General features: G+C 40.9%; 1 protein-coding gene across 1 annotated transcript in view; it reads left to right on the top strand.

Moving 5' to 3' along the window:
- usp43a (ubiquitin specific peptidase 43a) overlaps positions 1-21,230 on the top strand; it is a 123,201-nt gene that overhangs the window by 71,923 nt on the left and 30,048 nt on the right. Inside the window, exons 8-12 of the mRNA XM_061062651.1 lie at positions 2,713-2,881; positions 6,258-6,369; positions 13,277-13,380; positions 18,061-18,138; positions 19,543-19,672. Of these exons, the coding sequence (XP_060918634.1) occupies positions 2,713-2,881; positions 6,258-6,369; positions 13,277-13,380; positions 18,061-18,138; positions 19,543-19,672 (593 nt within the window). The remainder of the gene's footprint in view (positions 1-2,712; positions 2,882-6,257; positions 6,370-13,276; positions 13,381-18,060; positions 18,139-19,542; positions 19,673-21,230) is intronic.

The raw sequence follows: 21,230 nt of genomic DNA, 5'->3' as shown, positions 1-21,230 counted from the left end.
GTCACTCATTTTTGGTCTGGAAAAGAGCGTCGCTGTGTGTGTGTGTGTGTGTGTGTGTGTGTGTGTGTGTGTGTGGCCAAAATCCTCTCAGAGGTTTTTTTTTTGGTTTTTCTTGGGTTTTTTTAAACATTGATGTCAAAAACAAGAGTTTAAAAAAATGTGTCAGAGCTGAAACACTTTCATCTCAGGTGCTATTTAAATAATTGTTGCATGAGTGGTTGGAATCCTGCAGAGTGGAGCGGCCGTCAAAAAGCAGCGTTCACAGTGACACTGCAGGAAGTAACCTTTTAAACTAATTTAACAGCTTCAAGTCAGCGTTCAGTCAGCGGTTATTTCCTTCACTAATATCACAAAAGAATCACCCACCACACAGTGTGTGTCCATGAAGACAATAACTAATCAGAGCTATTCAGTTTTGTTTTTTGCACCAGGCTGTTAACATGTTTATTTATGCTGTAAATTTTTTTGCCTGTTGTGTGTACGTGACTTCCTGCAGCCAGCCTCTAGTGGACACTCGATGAACTGCAGGATTTTGCACTTTCCACATTGGTTTCATTTTTTCAACACCGGAGGTTACCACTTGGTGGGAGCTAACTGTAGTCCTAACAGGAAGTAGTCTCAATACTGTACCGGCCATTTTCCTCTGACATCGTGCTCAGTGTGCTGTTATAACCACAGACTGTATAAAACATCATTTTATTTTCATGCACAGATCCTTCTTTCTTTCCCGTTCAGAAATACTCTGTATTAAAATAAGAAGCAGACACTGCTTTTATTTTTCTACTAGCTGCCTTGGGAGAACTCTTCTCACTCTCTCGCTCTATCCGCTGTGCTCTCTCTCTCTCTCTCTCTCTCTCTCTCTCTCTCTCTCTCTCTCTCTCTCTCTGTCTCTCACTTCGCCCTCTGTCTGTCTTTCTCCACCCCACTCACACCTCCCAATTGCTGTGGCTCTCCTCTCTGCATCCCAGGAAGAGGAGGTGAGAATGAGATTCAGGCAGGAGGTTCTCCCAGCTCGTCCCCCTTAGGGTCATGAAGACGGAAAAATCTCACTCCCCACCATGTAGGACACTCTGGTTATGAATCCAACAACTTCAATATTGACCTCAATATACAGGGTGGAAATGTAGTGTTTTCTCAAAGTCCTTGAGAAAACACTAATTTACACTAATTATGAATGAAGTACGAATGTGAAGAATCCTGACTGAACACATTCATCCTCGTCTTTCAATATTTGCTTTTGCCTGCTCCTCCTGATGTGGTAATATCAGGAGTGTGATCCAACGAGACAAGACAATACTTTAAACATTTCTGTGTGATTTAATAGAAGTTTAAACAAACACAAAGACTTCATCATTTCTTCAGGCACTTTTATGTTCTCACTCAGGTATCATCATTTTTTTGTATGTCTTTATATGCGATTTTTTGATCCAGCAGATGTCGCCCTTGAGCACCAGCATGAAACCAAAACAACTCGCGGTGCATTGTTGAGTTAGCATGCTAATGCTAGCGATCTTTATTATGCTCGTATCTTCACACTGCATGTAAATTTACCCGAAATGAGCGTGATCTAGAAACACAGTTAAGCAGTGAGTACAGTATGTTATTCTTCTTTTCTCTAGTCCCTCAATTAAACAACTTTTATACACGAGGGGAGGAGTCAGCCGGCCGTCCGGGCGATGTAAACAAAGTGAAGATAGGACTCTGAAAACTCTGAAAGCATCACAGACAGTGGGACTCGGGTGTTACACCCATTGTAGACAGTCATGACTCACAGAGTTATTTTCAGATGATATACTTGATTTATATATTTAAGTGTGAAAAATCACAGAAAGACTTTAAAGTTTTATTGCCTAACAGAGTTACTCTGTGTGTGTGTGTGTGTGTGTGTGTGTGTGCACTCATGATGGCTTGATGTCTTGGCCCTACATCTTTCTTTACACTTGCTTTCTTCTTGAATATTCTGTTTTGTTTTCATGTCAGTGTGTGTGTGCGTGCGTGCGCGTGCGTGTGTGCGTGCGTGCGTGCGTGCGTGTGTGTGTGATGCTTGACGGTGGCGATGATTAATTGCTCTGCAGGGTTGGAACAAGCATTGTTTAATTAAATCCTTTGATAATGTCAAAGTTTATGTTTCCTGGGAGAGAAGAGGTTTGGCTGTCTGTACCCCCCCTCAGATATTACCTACGATTAATCACTGCGTGTGAGTGTGTGTGTGTGTGTGTGTTTGTGTGTGTGTGTGTGTGTGTGTGTTTGTGTGTGTGTGTGTGTTTGTGTGTGTGTGTGTGTGTTTGTGTGTGTGTGTGTGTGTGTGTGTGTGTGTGTGTGTGTGGTCCGAGATGTAATTCCCCTTACAGCTCTGCGGGGTTGATAAAAATCAAAGGGCCACTCTAGTGAAAAGGAAACGTTAAGAAAATGTTTCTGAATGACAGAGTGAACATTTCCCTCTCGATGCAGAGCAGCAATGAGGCACCCTGAGCTGTGAATGTGGCCCATTTCCTCTTGATATCAGAGTTAGAAATACTCTATGCATCCCTGAGGTGAATAACGATACAACACCCACTTATTCTATTCCAAAAGTTCCCGACAGGAGCTTTAACTTTTCTCTACCAAAACTGATGCGAGTACTTTTTCGACTGTGAAGCGAACAAATACAGATTCTACTTGTGACGTCAGCCTTTATTAAACTCGTTCTCTCCTGCCCTCTGCTCACCTCAGGGTATCACCACAGCCTCCCCTCCTCCCCCTACACCTCCCCGGCCGGACCCGACGGTCAGAGGCTGCTCACGTCTGGCACGCTCTCCTCTGAATACCTGAACCAGGGCGGCTCCTCCAAGGTCCTCTTCCTCATCTGCAACACAGCTGGATCTGGCCAGCAGGCTGTCAGGTGAGCTGCAGGCTGATGGATGCGCAAACTCTTATTGTTGCTGGTTCAGTGTTTTTTTTCTTCTCTGAATGGTTTGGATTTGACCTGATGTTGTGTTCTCAGCTGATTGAGTCATAGAGCTACAAGGCCCCGTTCTTGTTTATTGATTTTCCAGCACATTGAGTCAGGTACTTTAGATTTCTTTTGTGACTTTTATGAGGCAGTTTATCGAGCTTTAGATAAACTTTCTCCTGCTGCTGTGAGTCTTTTTTTTTTCACAGTAAGGACAGCTTATTGAGTCTTTTCTCCTTTCATTAAAAAAATACAATAACAATATTTGGTAGAAAATACAAACTCAAGAGTAAAACAATAATTATAATTTGTGTCGACTCGTCTCTACAGCCGGACTGTGCTCACTGAGCCTTTACATCGTCAGGACGTTTCTTAACCTCGAGACTTTTACAGTGCTCACAAAGTTAATGTTCCAACTCTCTTAACAAGATGTGTTTGTATTTCTATTGCATTAATGCCACAGATGAGGCGGTTTTATTTAAAGGTCACATATCCTCCTCCTCTTCAGTTTAAATAAGTCTCAGAGCTCCTCAAAACATGTGTGTGAAGTTTCTTGTTCTAAATCCACTCTGATCCTGTATTTGATCATGTCTATAAACCCCTCTATTTCAGCCCTGCTCAGAACAGGCTGTTTCTGTGTCTGTACCTTTAAATATGTAAATGAGCTGTATCTGACCACGCCCCCTCTCTGGAAGGGCTTGGGTGTACTCGGGCTTTCTCGCTCCATGTCCTATTGTTTACGTTGAGAAGGCAGACTCAGAGGGCAGAACAAACACCTAGCTGTGGGAGTGTCACCCACCTGGGGGAGGGGCTACTGTGATGTCATGAAGGGAAAATCTCCAAACGGCCTGTTAGAAGCACACATTTTCTGAAAAGTGGAGCAGGTAAAAGACGGAGAGGATGGACTTTTCTCATCATTGGGGGGTTTGTAGACGGACTAGAGACACACGTTAGAGTTAGAGAAACATGGTGAAGTTTATTTTACAGATTATGTGACCTTTAAAGCTCTTGCAGCACGAGTTCCCGTTCATCTGTAGCTTGAGGCTGACTGTGCAGACATTTGAGACTAAGTGAAACATTTGCTCAAATTGAAGCACTTAACCTGTGAATGTTTCGATTTCTCGGTTGCCATATATTCCCCAAACAAGGGTAGGCAGCGTCATTAAGGCGCTAAGCACCTACAATGCCTGTCATGTACAAAAACAACAACAACAACAACAACAACAACAACAACAACACAGTGGGACAAACAGGCAGGGTGGATCATTTTGAGACAACAGACAAATCTTTTTTATTACTTTTTATTGTCATCATGTCTTAACATACAGTACACATATTTTATATTCAACATAAGGATGACAATATTTTACATTTTTATAAGTGGTGTGGTGTCAAAAAGGTTGTTCCCCCCCAGTGATGTGGAAATACTAAAAATAACACTTACAATACAGAAACATGTATTACAGTTTGTTTAAAGTAGCTTGGATTTGTGTTACATAAATTCATAAATTGTTCCCTCCATCAAGGTTTTCTTCCCTTTCTCTACGATATTTAACATCTTTAGGAAGGGCAAACAAACAAATTAATTATATAAAATGAAAGAATAAAATTAAATTAAAAGGAAGAGAAGAAGAGTCAAAGGAGAAATAAGGAAGAAAACAAAAACCACAACAAAAAAAAAAACAGGCAGATCTATGTAAAGTTAGACATTAAACACCCCCATGCAGCTGGAATGGAATGATCCTTGTGTTTGACTCTGAGACTGGAAGTCGACTGAGGCTTAGGCCAACACATCGTTGAAGATTTGACTATATGAGGTCATCCCTACAGTCTACTGTATGGCACTTTCATGATGATCCTCACAGTTCTCTGTTTGGTTTGTTCAAACGTCTTCAGTAAATGTAAGTCACTGCGATGCCCCTGAAGCCATTAAGAGTCATTATGTGCTTAGTAACACAGCATCATATTAATGAGAGTATTCATTTAACCGAGGGTGGACAGTAATCCTCTCGTACTAAAGGGGGGGGGGGGGGGGGGCTTACTGTGTGCAAAGAAAGAGTTCCCATTACTTGACTTAAGAAAAGGGGCTCAGACTTCCCTGCAGGGATCCACTGAGTTCAACATTGTTATCGACAAGAAGAAAGATGGATTATTCTTTTTTTTTTTCGTTCGATCATCACAGTTGTAGTCAGCGTTCACTCTTTTAGTCTTTTAGTGTGTGATCTCTTTGACTCTCAGCTGACGGGAGTGAAACTGAGCTAACACTGCTGCTAATCCAGATAACCGACAGTCCTTTGGAAGGTTTAATAAAGTTAGAACGTGATTATTGAAACCACTTTTACCTTGATTGTAGTTAACATCTGAGTCGATCTATTTTAGCCACCTGACATCAGAATGTAGTTCTTAGTTTATTTTTCCAGCACCTTACTCTGTTGATGATTGTGAAATGATGTGTCCTTTTCTTCTCCTCTCCTCTCCTCTCGTGTCCTTTTCCTCTCCTCTCGTGTCCTTTTCCTCTTTTCTCCTCTCCTCTCCTCTCCTCTCCTCTCCTCTCGTGTCCTTTTCCTCTCCTCTCGTGTACTTTTCCTCTTTTCTCCTCTCCTCTCCTCTCCTCTCCTCTCCTCTCATGTCCTTTTCCTCTCCTCTCCTCTCCTCTCCTCTCCTCTCCTCTCGTGTCCTTTTCCTCTCCTCTTTTCTCCTCTCCTCTCCTCTCCTCTCCTCTCCTCTCGTGTCCTTTTCCTCTCCTCTCCTCTCCTCTCCTCTCCTTTCGTGTCCTTTTCCTCTCCTCTCCTCTCCTCTCCTCTCCTCTCGTGTCCTTTTCCTCTCGTCTCTTCTCGTCTCCTCTCCTCTCCTCTCCTCTCCTCTCCTCTCCTCTCGTGTCCTTTTCCTCTCCTCTTTTCTCCTCTCCTCTCCTCTCCTCTCGTGTCCTTTTCCTCTCGTCTCCTCTCGTCTCCTCTCCTCTCCTCTCGTGTCCTTTTCCTCTCCTCTCCTCTCCTTTCGTGTCCTTTTCCTCTCCTCTCCTCTCCTCTCCTCTCCTCTCCTCTCGTGTCCTTTTCCTCTCGTCTCGTCTCCTCTCCTCTCCTCTCCTTTCGTGTCCTTTTCCTCTCCTCTCCTCTCCTCTCCTCTCCTCTCCTCTCCTCTCCTCTCGTGTCCTTTTCCTCTCCTCTCCTCTCCTCTCCTCTCCTCTCCTCTCCTCTCCTCTCCTCTCCTCTCGTGTCCTTTTCCTCTCCTCTCCTCTCCTCTCCTCTCCTCTCCTCTCGTGTCCTTTTCCTCTCGTCTCCTCTCGTCTCGTCTCGTCTCCTCTCCTCTCCTCTCCTCTCCTCAGGTTTGGACCTCCGTTTCTCATGCGGGAGGACAGGAGTATCTCCTGGGACCAGCTGCAGCAGAGCATCCTCAGCAAGCTCTATTATCTGATGCTGAATGGATCTCAGGCTCAGGTAATGGCCACACACCCGCTAAGCAATAACATGTCAGCCTCTCTGTTCTGTGACCTGAAGACTTCAGCTCAGGACCTTTTTCACTCCAGTGGACCAAACAAACATAGAGGACTAGACATCATTTAGAAGTTTGATCTGTTTTCATTTAGGTTGAATTCTTTATTTTAATAAGTCTGCAATTGTTTACCATTGCATCTGCCCCTTTTTAACACTTTAAAACCAAAGATTAATCAACAAAAGCATGTGTTTAAAATACCAAACAACGATCCCCGACAAGCAAAACCCCTCCAGCTTCATCGGTTTGTCCAAAGACGGTTCAAGTGTTCTGCACAGGCCTCAAACATTAGCTCTACTCTGGATTACACACACACACACACTGTCCCCACTGCTGGTGGCCAGGTTGCCATGGTGACAGACAATAGTTGAGGTAGCCTTATCCAAAGCGAGCAGCCCCTCGGCTTCATAAGAAAAAAGAAGTGAAGAGGAGGTGAGGGAGAAACTGATCAGGATCTGGGTTCATCGAGGAGCCGGTCTGACCAGAAACAAACTCTGTGAACCTCCTGTTGTCCTCGTCGTACTTTTACTTAATTATAACAACTATCAAAAGAGTCCTCTGGATGTTTAATGTGCATATTTTATAACTAAAAATTTCTAATTTTCAGGGGGTGTAAGTCTGTAAGGTCTCATGTTATTATGATGATATGCTAATTTTAAAAAATCTGATGTTCGATTGATTCATGTCTTTATTTCTGACATGTGGTTTAAAAAAGAAAAGGGAATAACAAAAGCAATCAACAATACAACAATATCAGTCACCACGTTCAACACAAACCAATCAGATTTAAAAAGAAGTAGGAAGAAGTTTACACCTAGTTCATCTTTCCTCTCTACTTTTCAACAACGACAGCACAAATATCTCCTCAGTGTCAAAAGCAGAGAAAATAAATACATGAAATAATACCATCAACAAGCTGTCACAATCTCTCCTCTTCCTGGTAACTATTGAAACATTTCTTTGGTACTATTTCTTGAGCAGAATCAAGTTTGTGCTGTTAAATAAGTTGATGGTTCTTGAGGTTATGGTTAGATCAGTCTCAACAGGAAAGCATCACAGTATTGATTATAATCTTCAATCTGTATGACAGGCAGCGAGTGTGAGAGTACTTCACAGTGTTGTCTGGCCCTTAGTCTTTGATACGAGGTGTTTTGGCTCCACCTAGAGGTTTGTATGGGGAGGTACAACTTGAAGTTCAGGGTGTGGAAAAAAAAGAAAACAGAAAACCAGACACACATGAAGAAAGAAGAAGACCTGTGAAATACAGACGAGTAGGAAGAAGAGGAATGAATGAAAAGAGATCTGTGAGAAAACATCCATGTGTTTGTTTTTCCACCTAGCCATGTTGGCTTTTATGACTTCAGGAGATCAATCAATCAATCAATTTTTATTTATATAGCGTCAACTCATAACAAGTGTTATCTCGAGACACTTTACAAAAAGCAGGTAATAGACCTTACTTATTGCTATCCATCATGAGCACTTTAGCAAAGCAATGAAATGCTTCCTCAGTGTAACTGCTGCTCATTAAAAGAGCCCACGCTTCTTACTTACTGGTGATGACCAGGGGCGTGTCTGGACTTTTTTTAAGCTGGGGTGGCCCACCTGGGGAACTGACTTATGCAGGGGTGGCATGAGGTTTGTGGGCACACCTATTAAAATGTATTTAATGTTTGTACCCTTTCTACCACCTCAAATGATATGTAAGTTGTAGAATTTGACAGCATATAAATCGTCTTCACTTCATTCTTTAGGGACTCAAAAAAAGATTTTTGTGCATTCACAAGTAAGAGTTTTTAGAAAATTGCAATCAAACTCTTGCACCCTGTCTAATTTACTAAAATAAATGTATTGTCAATTAACTCCCTTGCAAGTCAGACAATGTGTGAAGTCAGCTCTCGTTCAATATTTAACGAAGCTCAGGATTCCTACAGTCCAGTTTCATTCAAAAAACACAAACCTCTAAATACCTCTCAATAACTGTTTGGGTGTCTGGTCTGCTCGTCCCCGATAAGGCCACTGCTTCAGTATTAAGCAACTCATTTATTTCTCTTTATGCTCCACTGCAGCCGCTAGAGTGCACTAGCTCCCTGATTCTGCTCCCTCTCTCTCTCTGCTCCCTTCTCAGGCCTCGTGTCTGTGCTGCCGAGGCATCAGAGGCGTTACTTATTATATTCTCTCAGTGCATCGTTTCTATTGGAGTGAGGCTGAGGTAAGACGGAGACTGCTAGACGTGGGAGGCTGTGACTTTTTTTTTTTTTCTGTTATGGTGGTATTATGTGGTTGACACAGAACCTACAACTTACAACAACTCTGCAAATCCTTATATGTGGTCTTTCATTCTTACACGGTTTAGTTAAATACTTCAATACCTCAGGTTGTCTAAATTTTTGATACTAGGATTTCATTATAGCATTTCAAAGTACCAAAGCTTAAATAAAAACGTGGCATCATCAGTGATATTTTAAAACGAGTATGTAATATACCTGCTGACTGAAATGATAAAGGTACCTTACTATCTGATCAGACATTAAGGAAACATGTTGAAGTGCTGGCTTCTCTGACAACAATGCAGCAGCCAGTATGTCCTCCTTCTAACTTTAGATTCTGCTCCTGAATGCTCTGGATTTGTTTGGACCAGAGAAGGTAGGCGGTTTTAAGACACCCCCCCACAGCCGTTTTGGATGCCCCTCGGTTTGCCAGATATGAGAGCAGTTATCATGTCAACAGGTGTTGCAGCGATGGAAGCGGGCAAAAGAAGTGGTTCAGATAGAAGTGATTGTACCCGACCTAAAAAGCCTCTGCATGTTTCTAATAAGCTCCACGAGCAGAAACGTGCTCAAACTAGGATCAATATTGGAGATGCTTTTTGAAAAATGGAGAGAGGTTAGAACACAGAAAGGTTTACAGACCCATGCAGAGCTGGATAAACACTGAAGCTTCAGAGTCCACCACATGGTGACCTGTGTGAGCATCGACTCTAGAGAGGAGGGGGGGGGGGGGGGGGAGAGACAGCTCTCTACAATGTTCTGAATTTGAATTTAATTCAGACAGCATGAAGGATTTAATCTGCATTTTTAGTTATTAAAAACAAGGACTGATCTAATCCTTCTGTTGCAGTAATACTGACACGGGGATTGATACCTTTAGATTTTGACTAGAATTGCATCAGAGTTATATATTCTGACAACCTCGGGACATCTCCCCGACTAACGACTTCTTTTTTTTAGTGAAGTGAAAGGTTAAGCTCTTTACTCCCCAGCTTATAATAGATCACATGTTACCACGGAAACAATAAAGACTGTAATTACATGGCAATTGTGTGTTTCTCTAACTGTGTCCACTTCATTAATTTCAATGAACTTTGACTAAAATACAAAAAAAAAGGCCTGCGGCTCAGACACTTCAGCTGCATTAGAAACTAAATCTTTCAAACTGACTGAACCGTTTAATCGACACCGCTCTGACGGACGTTATAAGGAGGCGTTATATTGCAGGAATGTTGCATCACTTTGAGTTTGTATTTGATGTACATGTTGTGTCAATGATCACCTCTCATCTGTGAAACTTACTGTTCATAGGAAACCCCCCGGGTGCTCACTTTCCAAGTCTCTGTTCAAAGTTCTCATACCGGCTTCTCTTTGAAAGTCGTATGTCTAATGCACTCTGAAGTGTAAGAGTTGAATTTAATGGTCTTAGTTTAAGAAAAGCCTCCCTGCCAAAACCGAGACGTCTGCACCGCTCTAAATCTTTATTACATAAGTCTCTGATGGAGAAAGTGACCCTGAAAAAGACTTCTTCTTTCTCTGCACTCTTTATGATTATTTTAAAATCTCCTCCAACAATGTCGGATTTGAACCAATCAGCAGTGAGCAAACGTTGAATTAAAAAAAAATCTAATTGCGGTTGTGTAGGTGTTTTGCTGATGTTGCCTTCACTGACCATCAAATAAAACGTATTATGCAATCTTAATTAAGCAGACTGTAAGGTTATGAAGGTATGGACGGTCGTTCTTTGGAGGAATGCGGGCTTCCTGAATGAAATTAAGAACTTTTGTCTCGTCTCATCTCTGACATTAGTTATGTTTATATCCATTATTATCTGCCTTCTGAGAGGGCGACAAATCTGACTGTATGTTCTGAAAGGGTATTATTAAGGATGAGCATTTCAAGCATTCCTCATGCAGCTTGATTAGCCTTCAAAAACAAATGACTATGACTACCGACCGTGATGCAGCACAGAGAGAACGAAGAAATGCTCAAGTGGTACAGAGATGACGATCATTATGGACTTAAGTGTAAAGGAAAACAGACAAAACGATCCGTGTGATTACACAGATTCACATTATTAAGCATCAGTACCCTAACTGTGCTGCCTTTATGTAAACCAGGGGTGGCTGGTGCATTAGTTCACAGAGGGATCAGGATGTGAATCTTTATATGTTAGCTCGTTGCTAACACATAATGGAAATTTCCATTGAGGTGCTAAACGATGTAGCATTCTGGTTGCAGTAATCTTTACTTAAGAAACAACTTTAACTTAAGAATTTCAAGTAAAATAGATTTAAGTTTAATACTTTACTGACCGACGCTAACAGCTGAGCCACAGCGGCCCCCGAGTCCATTTACCATTTTAAAACCAGCCTCAGCTTCACCTCTTTGCCCATTTCTAGATGAAAAAGGTAGATGGAGATATCATTTCCAACATGGCGACCACCAATGTCTGGCTTCAAAATGGCTCTCGATAAAACCAATGGCTTCTACGTCCATGTTTTATACAGTCTTTTGCTTGAAATGTGAAATAATGTTCCAAAAGACAAACAGCTTAAACCCTTTGCATCATGGTGCATGCTTTTTGAGTCCCCTGTGTAATATTGGATTGCTTTGCTAGCCTCCCAGCGCTATGATACCGTAGTTAATTGGTTAAACCACGTCCATATGGCTGCTATATTAACACATCGGCTGTGTTATCTATCTGCCATCTGGAAATTGCTATAAAATGTTCTTGCATGATTGCCTCCTTGAACTCTTGTTTCTGAGGTGATTCACTTCAAAGCGAGACCGTCTCACATAATGTGGGAGTGTCATCATTACTACAGCAGTAATTATCTCTGTTCTCAGATAAACCTCTGTGATAAGTACAGTAGTGGAAGCTGTCTTTATAAAGAAATACCATTTCTTTCAGAGTGGGGGTTTGTTTGCTCTTGTCCTACAATTATTATTTTTTCCACAAAAAGTAATTCAGGGATGTAATGTTCCCTCGCTCCACCTCACACTTGACAGGTGACCAAGACTTCACCCTGTAGATTGATAGAACTCGCAGCAGGTCAGAGCTTTTCTGTTGTCGTGCACACATTGAGGTGTTTTGGAGAGGTTTTCAACATAATCACAGTTCCTCCAGCACCAATCCAGCTGGCCTTGAGATGCATAGCCGAGCTCCAGTGTTCACTGTTGAATTGAATTGAATTGAGGAATCTTTCCAGTAAAAGCTGCACTGCACTCGTTGCCATTTGTCTATTTACAAATGTGAGTTATTATCAGCTGTTGGTCTGTTCAGAAACAATTAGAACAAACTCTGCATTAGGAAAAACACTTTCCACTGATGATTAACATCCCCGTGCTGCTGCAAACACATTAGTGTTGTAGAACTCAAGACCGGTCTCCAGACCACTTTTTGAAGGTCTCGTCTCGGAATCGCAAACATTTTTACTCTGTCTTGTCTCGGTCTCAGTCTGGGCCGACTCTTATATTAAGACCACCACTGAAAGGCTTCTTTCTCATGTCATTACTGTGATTAGAAGGCAAACGACTCAGCTGTAAAACAACAAATGAAACTTCAATTGGATGTCTGTGTAGGTTCCTCAGTCATCCAACGGCAACTGGACTGGTTGAAGATCTCGAAGAGGCTTACATTTCTAGCTCCGTCCACCGGAACGAACTGAAGAAGCCCTTCGGCGGAGAGATTGGGAAAGGTCTTCAGGATCTTCAACCAGTCTAGTTTCCTTTTGGATCAAGCTTAGAAAATACTTATGCATTTCATTTGAGTTGGTTTGCCCCCCCGGTTGCGACTGCAACCTTGCCGGTGTCACGGTCTAAATTAGTGAAACGCCCACTTAACACAAGTTAATGATTTTTCATTGATATGTATGGTCTCAGTCTTGCCTAGCTTGGTCTTGGTCTGGGTCTCGACTTGGTCTCTATCTCTGTCTTGTCTCGGTCTCGGCCTGCCTTGGTCTCAGTCTCCTTCTCTATATGTCTTGGTCTTGGCCTTGGTCTTGGCCTTGGTCTTGGCCTTGGCCTTGGTCTTGGTCTTGGTCTCGTTCTCGTTCTCTAATTGTCTCAGCCTTGGTCTTGGTCTTGGTCTTGGCCTTGGCCTTGGTCTTGGTCTTGGCCTTGGCCTTGGTCTTGGTCTTGGTCTTGGCCTTGGTCTTGGTCTTGGTCTTGGCCTTGGCCTTGGTCTTGGTCTTGGCCTTGGTCTCGTTCTCTAAATATCATGGTCTTGGTCTTGGTCTTGGTCTTGGTCTTGGTCTCGTTCTCTATATGTCTCGGTCTTGTCTCGGTCTTGGAGCACTCTGGACTCAGGTATGTCTTGGTCTTGGTCTTGGTCTCGTTCTCTATATGTCTCGGTCTTGTCTCGGTCCCGCCCTGCCTTGGTCTTGGTCTCGTTCTCTAAACGGTCTTGGAGCACTCTGGACTCAGGTATGTCTTGGCCTCGGTTGGTGTGGTCTTGACTTCAACACTAAAACACACGACACAACTCAAGTGACAAACTGGTTTCAATGTCGGGTCTAACGTGAACTTCACTGATACAGTTAGCTCACAGAAGTGCTGAAGTGTGTTTCTCTCCCTGCAGAACGCCGGGGTGCTGTTCAGGATCAGAGTGGTGGGGGGATCAGCAGCGTACAGCTACCTCTCTCCCCAGGACAGCCGGCCCCTGTACCATCCAGCGGTCGACAGGTAGGACACACAAAAACAAATACTCTCAAACACACACACAACATACTGTGCTGAGCTCTACACTTCGACTGTACGGTACAACAGAGACGTGTGGTAAAGTAAAAAACAAATAATGATTAAATAAAATAAATAGATATATATTATTCTACTGATCTGTGTTATAAATGTTATTTCTGTACGATTCCAAAAATTTCAATCATTTTCATGATCAAAATCGCTGAATTTGCATATTTCCGGCCGGAGACATGCGAGCTGAGGCAGCGACGAGTTGTGCCTCATCCCAGATTGCGAGCGTATGCCTTTTGCTTTCTTACTTTGCCACCAATGTAATGTTTGTAGACACTTTTATTACATGTCCTCACTTTCCATAGAATAAGTAATGTATTTCACGTGTGTTTATAACATATTTAGTCTTTTTGATTTGACATAAACTGAAAAAGCATGAGGTGAGGCAACCAGTACCTCTGCCTCAACTGAAGGGGGCGTGCGTCAGGTTGCGAGTTTATGCTTGGTTTAATGTTGCTCCTCTTCTATGTAGAATTTTTATTTGAAATTTTCGCTCTGATTGCAAAAATGGAAAAGGAAGATTTTAAATCTAAGCTTACAGATTTCTCAAAACTGGACTTTCAATCAAAACGTGAAGTGATAAATAATGGAAGACTTTTAAAACTAAAAGAAGATAATGAGGACTTTTACAACAAAGTCACGGATATTTTAGTCCAAAAGGATAGGTGAATGGACTTTGTTTACAAGTAAAGGTAAGACCATGAATACACCGCAGTATATATGCCTACTTTTATTTTTATTGAATGAGTATGAATTGTGGAATTGCAATGGAAAAAAAATTCTGAGGCGCTATAAATGTAACATTCTTCCTTGGTCAAATATGCACCTTCCCTCTATGTGTGTGTAAATAATGCTGATATGAATGGTGAGTTTAAGCTACTCTATAAATTGGTTCATATATTTGTAACCATTTCTGTAACACGTGGCCTTGACGTTTGCAAAGGAAAAAACAGGTAAAGGCTAATTCATAATTACATAAAAACATATATTATACAAGCTTTTTCAATGGCCATGCCACGTCAATGAAGCACTGCTTGAGGCAATATAACGCAGCCTCTAATTAATGTTACAACTGAAGTGAGATTAGGTCGTGTTAAGAACCACGTCAGACAGGTTTTCAAGTGGTTTGGACAAAGAAGCTCGAGCTCCTTTCAGAACCAACGAGCAAAGCTGTAAGAGGATTACTGGGAGTATAAGAGTATAAAGATAGTATAACATCCTTAGCCGTGAGATGAATAAAAATGGAGGTGTCTCTTTACAACTGAGGAGCTTTGTTACTATCTCTTCTGTTGTTCCATTGATGCCTTTAAAAATACACCAATCAGCCATAAGGTTATGAAAACCTTTGTAACATCATGTAGGGTCCTTGGACCCCACCAGTGGAGGTGTACAGGCATCACAGCGTTCGCAGTAGATACTTTTAGTCCTGCAAGTTAAGAGGTGAGGCCTCCATGGATCTTGAGCTCATCCAACCAGGAGATCCGGGGGAATATGGCAAGGCAAGTTTATTGATATAGCACATTTCAACAACAAAGCAATTCAAAGTGCTTCACACAAGACAGCAAAAGCATCATGACAGAGGAAAGAAAAGAAACATTTAAATAGAAAAGTTTAAAAATCACTGAAATGATTAAATCTGAAAATATGTTAAAAAATAATTCAAATGAAATGAATTGAAATAAATAAAGTAAAAATATAAAAAGAGTTAAGGGAATATATGGAGGGAATATGCTAGGCGCTTTCTAATATGGATAGGTGTCAACATGTCTCACGTCAGCATCCAGATTTTGCACTGTGTGACTAGCTAAATGTAGTCAGGCACGGCAAAACTCACTCTGCCACACACACTGCTGACAGTCCTCTACACTGGCTGTCAAAATAACGCCCCGAGGCTGCATTCACACTGCAAGTCTTAAAGCTCAGTGGAGTGGTGCGACCATCACTTTTTGAAGCTCAATGTTAAAACAAAAACTAAATAAATGGTCATCGATTTTCAGAAAAATAAACCTCCCACTCAACCCTCCCGCCTATGATCAAAGACACACATGTGTCACTCAGGATTCAGAAGCTTCTGGAAATCAAAGAGGATTTACATTTTGAAGCAGCTCCCAAACATAAAGGATGAAAAAATGAATAAAGAAGACACACATGTGGAGAATGTACCTGGGCACAGTCATTAACAACAACTTAAATCATGATAAGAACACAAATGCAATCTGGGGAAAAAAAGGGCCTGCAGAGACTCTACTTTCTGCACAGAATGAACACTTTTTCTTTTTTTTATGAACATATTTATATAAGGTTTCGGGAACACATAACAATACAAAATCATCCTACAAGTTTTCTATAAAGCCACTCATCCAACCCCTCCCCCTGCCACTCCACTCCCACAATGACAATTCCACCAATAAGACACAACAATTAAAAACAGTACTAATAAAGTAAATTAAATAATAAGAGGTACATTGGTGCAAAATCAATAATACAGACAAGAAATAATAACATAAATATTAATAGAGTAAAAATAATACTAACATTTCAATAAAAATAAATAAATGAATAAAATAATAATAATAATGATAAGATTAGTATAATAATAAGATTAGTATAATAATAAGATTAGTATAATAATAAGATAAGTATAATGATAAGATTAGTATAATAATAAGATAAGTATAATAATAAGATAAGTATAATAATAAGATAAGTATAATAATAAGATTAGTATAATAATAAGATTAGTATAATAATAAGATTAGTATAATAATAAGATAAGTATAATGATAAGATTAGTATAATAATAAGATTAGTATAATAATAAGATTAGTATAATAATAAGATAAGTATAATAATAAGATAAGTATAATAAGTATAATAATAAGATTAGTATAATAATAAGATTAGTATAATAAGTATAATAATAAGATTAGTATAATAATAAGATTAGTATAATAATAAGATTAGTATAATAAGTATAATAATAAGATAAGTATAATAATAAGATTAGTATAATAATAAGATTAGTATAATAAGTATAATAATAAGATTAGTATAATAATAAGATAAGTATAATAATAAGATTAGTATAATAATAAGATAAGTATAATAATAAGATTAGTATAATAATAAGATTAGTATAATAAGTATAATAATAAGATTAGTATAATAATAAGATAAGTATAATAATAAGATTAGTATAATAATAAGATTAGTATAATAATAAGATAAGTATAATAATAAGATAAGTATAATAATAAGATAAGTATAATAATAAGATTAGTATAATAATAAGATTAGTATAATAAGTATAATAATAAGATTAGTATAATAATAAGATTAGTATAATAATAAGATTAGTATAATAATAAGATTAGTATAATAATAAGATTAGTATAATAAGTATAATAATAAGATTAGTATAATAATAAGAGTAGTAGAATGAACACTTTTAATGTGGACAATACACTGATGGATTTATTCTAATGATCTTTTATTGAGTCCATTTGAACCTTTTTTTTAATCTCATGGTATGGTAACCTTTCAGTGCACAACAAGAATCGTCTTTCCAGTATCGTCAATACAGCCAGTTAAAATAATTGGCACTCGGCAGCTTTCCATGTCAGATATCTGGAACAGATGTAAGGGGGGGCTGGGGTCGATCCCAGCTGTAATTGGGCGAAAGGCGGGGTTACACCCTGGACTGATCACCTGTCAATCACAGGACTGACATGTAGAGACAGACAACCAGACACACTCACATTCACATGCTGCACTCCAAGAAGCGTCACTTAATCCATCCTTCAAACGGGAGCTTCTTGGCGTGCAGATCTTACTTTGCTTTCCTTAAATATTCATGTTTTTTTGCATCCAGCACCTAGTGAGGGATGTGCATGTTTTTTTTTATTTTTTACATTTATATGTTGGAGATTTTGACATCCATTCATCATAAGGACATGATGTTACAGCCTGAGATTCAGTGGTTACATTCAGCATGAGTTTTTTTAAGATGAAGTGAAAACACAGTCAGTATTTCTGCCACGCTGGAGATCCTCCAGGCTGCTTTCACCCAGGATTCAGAAGCTTCTGGAAATCAAAGAGGATTTACAATTTGAAGCAGCTCCCAAACATCCAGGATGAAAAAATGAAAAAAGAAAAAATATCCTGCCCTCAGCTGTCAGTGATTGATAAATCTACTCTGGATTCAATCAGTCCTGTCGGGAAGAAAAATACTGATGAGTTTTTTATTTACACTTGTGAGATCAAAGCGGTGAACTTAGTCTCTGTTATGTGATGCAAGCAGCATCCCTCACTACACAAAGATCCGTTATTGAATTTTAAGTCATGGGGTGAAGCCAGGTGTCACCTGGGCACGGGGTCACTTTGTAAACTCTTGCTGCTGCTGCTGCTGCTGTGTGTATAAAGATTCAATTATCGAGGCTCAAATGTTTCTTTCTTTATTCGTTATATGAAAGAAACACAAACTTCATGGTTGTAAGACTCCAGACTTTTGGACAGAAGGTTTCTCCACACACACAGAGACCTCAGATGATGAAATTTGCTCTTTCAAATTTAGACTGTAATCCGACTTTTTTCTTTGTCTTTTCTGAATTTAAGAGCGCTGAAGTTCTGCGGCCCTGGAGGACCCCCGCATGTGAAGCTCGTCCTCGAATGGGAGCCCAAGACTAAAGAATGGTGAGCATTTAGACAGCCGTGATGTTTCTTACTCTTTGATAGCGTGTATTTTAAACTAAGGGGTTCCCAAACTTTTCAGCTTGCGACCCCAAAATAGGAGTGATGCACCTTTTGGAAAACTTCTTCCGGGTTGAAGATTTTTCAGAAACTCCGTTTAAGGTGTTTATGTCACACTGTGCGCCGGTTTCTCCTCCGTTTGAAATCATCGAGCGGCGCTGTCAACAGTGCGTTTTTGCGTTCAGCGTGCGGACTGGATGAATTGAAGAAGATCCTGGATGGATTTCAAAGTCAAAGTCAACTTTATTGTCAATTTCAAAATATGCCAGACTATGCATATGGAATCGAAATTGCGTTTTTCTCCGACCCGCGGTGCAATACAACCAAATGAGGTAAAAAGATAAAATAAAATGAGGTAAAAATAAGATAAATAATATTTACAGTAATAAATTCTAAATTGTGCAAAATGGTAAATAAAATAAATAAAATAAAATTTTAAGAAAAAGTAAACTTGTGCAATATGTGCAGTGTGCATTAAACGGATTGATAATTAGTTATTATTCCAGAGTTCTTGGTGGCAAACGGGAGGGGGTTTCAACATCCAGTGTTCGTGGGGGCAGGGGGGGGGGGGGGGGGGGGGAGGAAGAGAGGGGAGAGAGTTAAGCTTCCTGACAGCTTGGTGGAAGAAGCTGTTTCCCAGTCTGGTGGAGCCGGCCCGCAGGCTGCGGTACCGTCTCCCCGATGGCAGGAGGCTGAAGAGGCTGTGTGAGGGGTGGGTGGGGTCACGCACAATGCTGGTTGCTTTGCGGGTGAGGCGGGTACCGTAGAGGTCCAGAAGAGAGGGGAGTGGGACACCGATAATCCGTTCAGCAGCCTTCACTGTGCGCTGCAGGGTCTTGCGGTTGGCAGCAGTGCAGCTCCCAAACCACACAGTGATGCAGCTGGTCAGGATGCTCTCGATGGTGCCTCTGTAGAAGGAGCACATGATGGTTGGGGGGGCTCGTGCTCTCTTCAGCTTGCGGAGGAAGTTAAAATTAAAGAGGAATTTAAACAGAAGAGGAAAACCACACACACACACACACAGACACACACACACACACACACACATGAACACACACACACACACACACACACACACACACACATCAGTTTGGACTGTCATTTGAAAACACAAAGCATCGACCACCACCGATCCGAACATTGTAAAGATGATTCAGTACCCTGCGTTCCTGTGTGTGTGTGTGTGTGTGTGTGTGTGTCTCTGTGTGTGTGTGTGTGTGTGTGTGTGTGTGTGTCTGTGTGTGTGTGTGTGTGTGTGTGTGTGTGTGTGTGTGTGTGTGTGTGTGTCTGTGTGTGTGTGTGTGTGTGTGTGTGTGTTTGTCTGTGTGTGTGTGTGTGTGTGTTCAGTCTGTTTGGCAGCATCCAGGAGGAGGTGGTGAAGGATGCAGAGAGCGTGAGGAACCAGCAGCAGCAGCACCTGCAGCAGCACAGCTGTACACTGGACGAATGCTTCCAGCTGTATACCAAAGAAGAACAGGTGAGACACTCACACCTGCTGAGTCTCTGCTGTCCCAAGTTTTCAGCCTGTCCCCGCTCCTCAAAACTTTCTTCCTGTTTGAACATCCTCCATGTGAGCCCGGGTGTCGGAAACAGGGTCCCTCATTGTTAGATCTCCCCCCCCGCTGCATGCTGCTGTAACACCGTCCTCTCACAGGCTGATGGATGAATATCCTGAGAAGAGCGCAAAGATTCCTCTGATGTTTCAACACTTCTTTGAATTCATCACAAAAGTTGAAGAGCTTTGTTCACTCACACATCGAGGCAGCCGGAAACCAAGTGTTGTAAATCATCACTTTCACCTTGTTGATGCTCTTCATTGTCCCCGAGTCGAACTAAAAGTCACAAGTTTTGTTGTTTTTTTTGTGCTCATTGATCCACATTCTTGGAATAACAATTTATTCTATGACAGGACGTCATAGAATCGTCATTGTTTTTCTCACTCATTAAAGGCTTTATATGTGATTTTTTTGATCCAGCAGATGTCGCCCTTGAGCACCAGCATGAAACCAAAACAACTCACGCTGCATTGTTGAGTTAGCATGCTAATGCTAGCGATCTTTATTATGCTCGTATCTTCACACTGCATGTAAATTTACCTGAAATGAGCGTGATCTAGAAACACAGTTAAGCAGTGAGTACAGTATGTTATTCTTCTTCTCTCTAGTCCCTCAATTAAACAACTTTTATACACGAGGGGAGGAGTCAGCCGGCCGTCCTGGCGATGTAAACAAAGTGAAGATAGGACTCTGAAAACTCTGAAAACATCACAGACAGTGGGACTCGGGTGTTACACCCATTGTAGACAGTCATGACTCACAGAGTTATTTTCAGAGGATATACTTGATTTATATTATATTTAAGTGTGAAAAATCACATATAAAGCCTTTAAGTCTGCATTAATGTGACCTCATAGCCATATTAACCACAGCCAATACTGCAAGAACACACACTCTGACGGCCCAGTGTGTGAGGGTCAGACAAACAAACGTCTTTTAGGTCACCATTTGAAGATTTCCTGAATTCTCCTGATCCCTGGCTCCTATCGCACAAGTGTTTTGGCCTGCAGTGCAAGTGTCAATCCCATTTTCCACATGACACAGACACCATTTCTGCACCATGCGCCCACATTTTTGTAAATAGCAAATGAACCTGCGCCCATGTCAGACCCTTTGGGCTTGTTGGTCTTATTTAGATTCGGTAAACCGATAGTGCAGTGCTTCATCTTCATCTTCAGGATGCAGAAAGCCACTGTGTCAGAGACCAACTAATACCTGAAAAAAAGAAAAAGGTATTAGTTGGTTGAGACCAACTAATACCTGGTCTTAAGACGAAAGACTGGCAAAGTGTGTTCCTCCTATTAAGAGAGAAAGTTTGCTTGTTACACATAGAGAGACACAGCAGCGCTAAACCCCTGATACATTTGAATTGAGTTTATTTTTTAAGTGACAGCAGGTGGCAGACGGTCTCCTGAGATTCATTCAACCTTTATTTATAATTGAAAGATCATTGAGGGGCAACCCTCATTTACAATGACA

The sequence above is a fragment of the Labrus mixtus genome, chromosome 2 (assembly GCF_963584025.1).
Source record: "Labrus mixtus chromosome 2, fLabMix1.1, whole genome shotgun sequence".
In the NCBI taxonomy this organism is placed as follows: domain Eukaryota; kingdom Metazoa; phylum Chordata; class Actinopteri; order Labriformes; family Labridae; genus Labrus; species Labrus mixtus.
The sequence above is the reverse complement of the archived record's forward strand: the minus strand, read 5'-3'. Positions and strand labels throughout refer to the sequence as shown.